Genomic DNA, 7,149 nt, shown 5'->3' with positions numbered 1-7,149 from the left:
CTTGGGTCCTCCAGGGGTTTTGGACTCCAACTCCCATCATTCCTCACAGCCTCAGGCCCTTTCCTTTTCCCCCCGCAGCCGCTTAAGCGGCTGCGGGGGGAAAAGGAAAGGGCCTGAGGCTGTGAGGAATGATGGGAGTTGGAGTCCAAAACCCCTGGAGGACCCTACATTGCCACCGAGCCTCCACCACACTCCGCAGCAGAGAGTTCCACTGCTGAACACCTCTTCTCATGTTCAGTTGGAATCTCCTTTCCTGTAGTTTAAAGCCGTTGTTTAAAGCCTTTGATCATTTTTAGACTCTTATAATACATATGAAGATCCTTTGACTCTTTTTTTTAAAGGTAAAGGTTTTCCCCTGACATTAAGTCCAGTCATGGTGCTCATCTCCATTTCTAAGCCAAAGAGCCGGCGTTGTCCGTAGACACCTCCAAGGTCATGTGGCCACTGGCATGAATGACGGCATGGAGCGCCGTTACCTTCCCGCCGGAGCAGTACCTATTGATCTACTCACACTCTGGGGGTTGGTGCTCATCTCCATTTCTAAACCGAAGAGCCGGCGTTGTCCGTAGACACCTCCAAGGTCATGTGGCCATAGGCATGACTGCATGGAGCGCCGTTACCTTCCCGCCGGAGCAGTACCTATTGATCTACTCACACTCTGGGGGTTGGTGCTCATCTCCATTTCTAAGCCAAAGAGCCGGCATTGTCCGTAGACACCTCCAAGGTCATGTGGCCACTGGCATGACTGCATGGAGCGCCGTTACCTTCCCACCGGAGCAGTACCTATTGATCTACTCACACTCTGGGGGTTGGTGCTCATCTCCATTTCTAAACCGAAGAGCCGGCGTTGTCCGTAGACACCTCCAAGGTCATGTGGCCATAGGCATGACTGCATGGAGCGCCGTTACCTTCCCGCCGGAGCAGTACCTATTGATCTACTCACACTCTGGGGGTTGGTGCTCATCTCCATTTCTAAGCCAAAGAGCCGGCATTGTCCGTAGACACCTCCAAGGTCATGTGGCCACTGGCATGACTGCATGGAGCGCCGTTACCTTCCCACCGGAGCAGTACCTATTGATCTACTCACACTCTGGGGGTTGGTGCTCATCTCCATTTCTAAACCGAAGAGCCGGCGTTGTCCGTAGACACCTCCAAAGTCATATGGCCACAGGCATGCCTGCATGGAGCGCCGTTACCTTCCCGCCGGAGCAGTACCTATTGATTTACTCACATTGGCATGTTTTCGAACTGCTAGGTTGGCACGAGCTGGGGCTAACAGCGGGTGCTCACTCTGCTCCCGGGATTTGAACCTGGGACCTTGCACTTCGCCACCGGGGTTCCCAACTCTTTTTTTCGCACTTTACAATTCTGGGATGAAATACTGCTGTTTTATCTACAGCAATTGCTGTATTGTATTGTTTTTACCAGAGGGTACTATGAATTTATGATATGACGTTGTGTTGACTCTTTATTGCCTATGCTTTCTTGCGCACTTGTTGTATTTTGTGCCACACCTTGAATGTTGTGTGAGTCACCCCAAGTCCCTCTGGGAGATCACCACTGGGACCACCTTGACTGGCTTGTGCCACTCTTTGCATATTATTATTATTATTCCACATCCTAGTCCCCTTGGCAGCAGAAAACAAGCATGCTCCTTCCTCCCTATGACTCCCCTTCACATCTTGATACATGGCTCTCATGTCTCCTCTCCTTCTCTTCTGCAGGCTAAACATGCACAGATCTTTAAGCCACTCCTCGTGGGGATTGTTCTCCAGACGCTCGATCCTTTGAGTCTCCGTCCTCTGGACACATTTCAGCTTAGTCAACATCTCCCTTCAATGGCGGTGCCCAGATGACTTCTACTCCAGGTACTTAAGCTGTATTTCTTCCTAACAAGGATTTGCTTTATTTCCCTCTCCAAAATAAGACCTAATCGGGAAATCATAAGCCCTAGCATGTTGCTGATCATATAAGCCCTATCTCCAAAGTGAACCCTGGTCCCAATCGTACATCCATTGCAACATATGACAGACGTGTTGGGTTCTAAAATCATGTGAATAAAATATAATTAAATATGAATAATATATGGAATATATATATAATAATATATAATTAAATATTATATATATATATATATATATATATATATATAATTTATTTATTTGCTACATTTATATGCCGCCCTTCTCACCCCAAAGGGGACTCAGGGCAGCTTACAAATTAAATTTGCATACATTATTATATTATTAGCATACTACAATACTGGTAATAAATTACTATATTGTACTGTATCAATATATTGTAATATTACTAGTAATATTACATGTAAAATATAATATATCATTAATATTATTATATTGTATTATTAGTATTATATCATATTACAAAATAATATATGCATATACAATATATAATCATATATAATTAAATATGAATAATATATATAATATATAATCATATATAATTAAATATGAATATATAGATATACATATAATATTATGATGTAATACAATATAATGATAATATTATAATTGTATATTTATGTTACATGTAATATTACTAATAATATTGCAATATAGTCGCAAAGTACAATATAATAATATATAATGCTTATATAGTGCTATACAAATAATATAATATATTGTATGTATATATAACTTGTAAACCGCTCTGAGTCCCCTTCGGGGTTAGAAGGGTGGGATATAAATGTTGCTAATAAATCAATATTATTGTTGACACTCATAAAAATACACAATCATACAAATGACATTAAGTATTTGTAAAGAGCTACGTTGGGCACACCTTTGGACAGGATGTTTTTGTACAGGAGTCAAAGCAAATGGTTGTAGATGCAACAAAATAAGACATCCCCTGAAAATAAGCCCTAATGCATTTTTGGAGCACAAATTAATAGGTTATTTTCGGGGAAATAGACAAAATACCTCTTAAAGAGGCACCAGGTGGCGCCAGAGAGCAAAGAACCACAAGATTTAGGCTGTTAGGTTGGATATACAGTAGTCTCACTTATCCAACACTCGCTTATCCAACGTTCTGGATTATCCAATGCATTTTTGTAGTCAGTTTTCAATTTATCATATTTTGGTGCTAAATTAGTAAATACAGTAATTACAACATAACCTTACTGCGTATTGAACTACTTTTTCTATCAAATTTGTTGTATAACATGATGTTTTGGTGCTTAATTTGTAAAATCATAACCTAATTTGATGTTTAATAGGCTTTTCCTTAATCCCTCCTTATTATCCAACATATTCGCTTATCCAACGTTCTGCCAGCCCGTTTACATTGGGTAAGTGAGACTCTATTGTATGTGTTTGTGTGTGTATGAATGTGTATCTATATATATAAAAGAGTGATGGAATCGCGGCACCAAGCAAAACAACAAAACTACAGGCCCCCCAACCTCCAAATTTGACAACACAACCCATCATCCACGCCTCTAGGTTGATACAACAAAATATTCCTTTATCCAATTTGTCATTGGGGTATAAATCAATATACAGTAGAGTCTCACTTATCCAAGCTAAACGGGCCGGCAGAAGCTTGGATAAGTGAATATCTTGGATAATAAGGAGGGATTAAGGAAAAGCCTACTACACATCAAATTAGGTTATGATTTTACAAATTAAGCACCAAAACATCATGTCATACAAAAAATTTGACAGAAAAAGTAGTTCAATACGCAGTAATGCTATATAGTAATTACTGTATTTATGAATTTAGCACCAAAATATCATGATATATTGAAAACATTGACTACAAAAATGGCTTGGATTATCCAGAGGCTTGGATAAGAGAGGCTTGGATAAATGAGACTCTACTGTATGTGTTTGTGTATGAATGTGTATCTATATATATAAAAGAGTGATGGAATCGCGGCACCAAGCAAAACAACAAAACTACAGGCCCCCCAACCTCCAAATTTGACAACACAACCCATCATCCACACCTCTAGGTTGATACAACAAAATATTCCTTCATCCAATTTGTCATTGGGGTATAAATCAATATAGTAATAATAAATACAAAAGGCTAGAGAAGCGTCCTCTCCGCTTAGGAAGAAAAATAGGGATTTATTTATTCACATATATTTTGACTTTCACGGGTCCCCCCATGCCCCGAACCGCAGCAAAACGGGCCAGAAACACGGTCCAGCACCATCTGGACGGACGCAGCGATCCAGAGACATAGGGAACGTGGTGATGTTTGTTGACAAAATTGTGCATTCGGAGACGATGGAATGGGAGGAGCCAGCACCTTTTGGGGGGAATCGGGGAGCCATAAATATGGAACGAGAGCGCGCGGGGGGGGGGGGTCTAGACGTGGGGCCGGCCGGGCCTGGCTTTCCGGCGCCGGGAGCGCATGCGGAAGAAGACGAACAAGAGGATGAGGAAGAGGGAGGAGGTGCCGTAGAGGGCGATGCAGAGGCTCATGTCCAGGCTGGAGAAGCCCAGGAAGGAGCCCCGTGCCTTCCGCTCCTCCTCCCGACCCTCTTCCGGCGAACCCGCCTTCTCCGCGTCCGGACGGCTCTCCGCGTATCGGTACTCGACGTTCCCGCTCCCGTAGTGCCGCCTCAAGAAGCGCAGGACCTCGGTCTCGTCCCAAACGGGAAGTTGGCCTTTCCGGGAAACACTTCCGCCTCTGCGGCAGGAAGGACAGGCCTCCAAGGATGGCCACGGCGCCTTCGGAAATTTGGGGTCTTCCGTCAAATCCCCTGTTGAGAGAAAGCAAGAGAGAACCCTCAATGAGAGGCATTTGGGTCAGCAGGCGGGCGAGTATTATTATTAGAAACACAACAAGATGAGTCCACAACAAACACTCTGTTGGCTGTTGTATTGGATCACATGCCGGACACTTCCCAAGTGTTAATATCAGATGGTCAGAGGGGTGGGACTGGATGGCCTTTCAGGGTCCTTCCAATCCTAGGATTCTCTCTCTCTCTCTCTCTCTCTCTCTCTCTCTCTCTCTATATATATATATATATATATATATATATACTAGCTGTGCCCGGCCATGCGTTGCTGTGGCGTTGTCTGGTGGTGTTGGTGAGAAATTGTTGAGGTAGTGGTGGTATTGAATGTCTGTTGTATGGTTGTCTTTATGTTTAGTATGCACACTGAAGTGGATTATATGGCAGTGTGGAGTCAAGATAATCCAGTTCAAAGCAGATAATATAAGATTCTAAATGGGTTATATAGCTGTGTGGAAGGGCCTTGAGTCTACACTGCCATATAATCCAGTTCAAATCTGATAATCTGTGGAAGAGGCCTAAGTGAGGCCTAATTGTGCCTGTCCCCTGGACTGAGTAGGTTGCTAGGAGACCAAGTGGGCGGAGCTTAGCCTTCAAACTGGCAGCAATTGGATAAAAACTATTATTCCTCTCCCTGTAATGAGGACTTTATTTTTCTTTTCTTTTTGTTGTATCAACCTAGAGGCGTGGATGATGGTTTGTGTTGACAAATTTCAAGGTTGGGGGGCCTGTAGTTTTGTTGTTTTGTCCGCTGCCCTGATGCCATCACTCTTTTATATATATAGATAGCTAGATAGATATATTACACATACAGTATCTATCTTAATTATATCTATTATCTTTCTCTCTATTATGGCTGCATGACCCTCTGTAAGGAGAGATCGGATGGTGCCTGCCTGCCTTGCCAAAGGGGGTGAGACTGGATGGCCTTTGGGGATCCTTCTAGATAGATAGCTAGATAGATATATTACACATATAGTATATATTAATTATATCTATGATATCTATCTATCTATCTATCTATCTATCTATCTATCTATCTATCTATTATGCTGCATGACCCTCTGTCGGGAGAGATCAGATGGTGCCTGCCTGCCTGGCCAAAGGGGGTGGGACTGGATGGCCTTTGGGGATCCTTCTAGATAGATAGCTACTAGATAGATATATTACACATATAGTATATATTAATTACAGTAGAGTCTCACTTATCCAAGCCTCGCTTATCCAAGCCTCTGGATAATCCAAGCCATTTTTGTAGTCAATGTTTTCAATATATTGTGATATTTTGGTGCTAAATTCGTAAATACAGTAATTACAGCATAACATTACTGCCTATTGAACTACGTTTTCTGTCCAATTTGTTGTATAACATGATGTTTTGGTGCTTAATTTGTAAAATCATAACCTAATTTGATGTTTAATAGGCTTTTCCTTAATCCCTCCTTATTATCCAAGATATTCACTTATCCAAGCTTCTGCCGGCCCGTTTAGCTTGGATAAGTGAGACTCTACTGTATATCTATGATATCTATCTATCTATTATGCTGCATGACCCTCTGCCGGGAGGGGTCGGATGGTGCCTGCCTGCCTGGCCAAAGGGGGTGGGACTGGATGGCCTTTGGGGGTCCTTCCAACTCTATTTCAATATTATCTATCTGTGATTTCTCTCTCGTGATATTCTATGGCTGGAAGGCCCTCTGTCGGGAGGGGTCGGGCGGTGTCTCTGGTGCCGCTACCTGCCAGCCGGGCGTTGACCTCGTTGTGCTTCTCCCAGAGCCACAGGGCGGCCTCTTCAGGCGTCTGCACGGACCCCAGGGACCCCTTGGCCATCTCCTCAAAGTGCTGTGCGCAGGCGCGGCAGCCGAAGAAATCCCGGACGTACTTGCGCATGACCTCCAGGACCGCCCGGGGGTCGCCCTCCAGGCCTGCAGAAGGAGACACACAACGTCAGCACCCACAACACACACACAAACAGACACAAGAAGAAACAAGGGGGCCCAATGGAGTCTCACAACCTCTGAGAATGCTTGCCACAGATGTGGGTGAAATGTCAGGAGGGAATGTTTCTGGAACACGGCCAGACAGCCCAGAAAACTGAGTTTTTGTGTGTTTTCCGGGCTGTATGTAAGTAAGTAAGTAAGTAAAAGTTTATTTGCATACCACCCTCTCTCCCGAGAGGGACACAGGGTGGTTTCCAATATAAAATCAGAATAAAACACTATAAAACACTATAAGGATTAAAAACAAAAAACAGAACATAACAATTGACTAAAACAATCACATAAACAGAAGGTTATGTTCCAGAATTATTCACTCCTGATGTTTCACCCACATCTATGGCAGGCATCCTCAAAGGTTGTGAGACTCCAATATAATAA

At 43.2% G+C, this 7,149-nt stretch overlaps 1 protein-coding gene and 1 long non-coding RNA gene across 2 annotated transcripts in view; one reads left to right on the top strand and one right to left on the bottom strand.

Annotated features, from left to right (window-relative positions):
• Positions 1-7,149, top strand: part of LOC134293099 (uncharacterized) — a 124,440-nt gene that overhangs the window by 85,480 nt on the left and 31,811 nt on the right. Inside the window, exon 3 of the long non-coding RNA XR_010000135.1 lies at positions 1,725-1,868. This is a non-coding gene — a long non-coding RNA (uncharacterized LOC134293099). The remainder of the gene's footprint in view (positions 1-1,724; positions 1,869-7,149) is intronic.
• Positions 4,070-7,149, bottom strand: part of qsox2 (quiescin sulfhydryl oxidase 2) — a 28,775-nt gene continuing 25,695 nt past the window's right edge. The window contains exons 11-12 of the mRNA XM_062959570.1: positions 6,508-6,696; positions 4,070-4,735 (exon numbers count right to left, since the gene is read on the bottom strand). Of these exons, the coding sequence (XP_062815640.1) occupies positions 4,338-4,735; positions 6,508-6,696 (587 nt within the window). The 3' untranslated portion in view covers positions 4,070-4,337. The remainder of the gene's footprint in view (positions 4,736-6,507; positions 6,697-7,149) is intronic.

This window comes from Anolis carolinensis, unplaced genomic scaffold (genome assembly GCF_035594765.1).
Source record: "Anolis carolinensis isolate JA03-04 unplaced genomic scaffold, rAnoCar3.1.pri scaffold_7, whole genome shotgun sequence".
In the NCBI taxonomy this organism is placed as follows: Eukaryota; Metazoa; Chordata; class Lepidosauria; order Squamata; family Dactyloidae; genus Anolis; species Anolis carolinensis.
The sequence above is the reverse complement of the archived record's forward strand: the minus strand, read 5'-3'. Positions and strand labels throughout refer to the sequence as shown.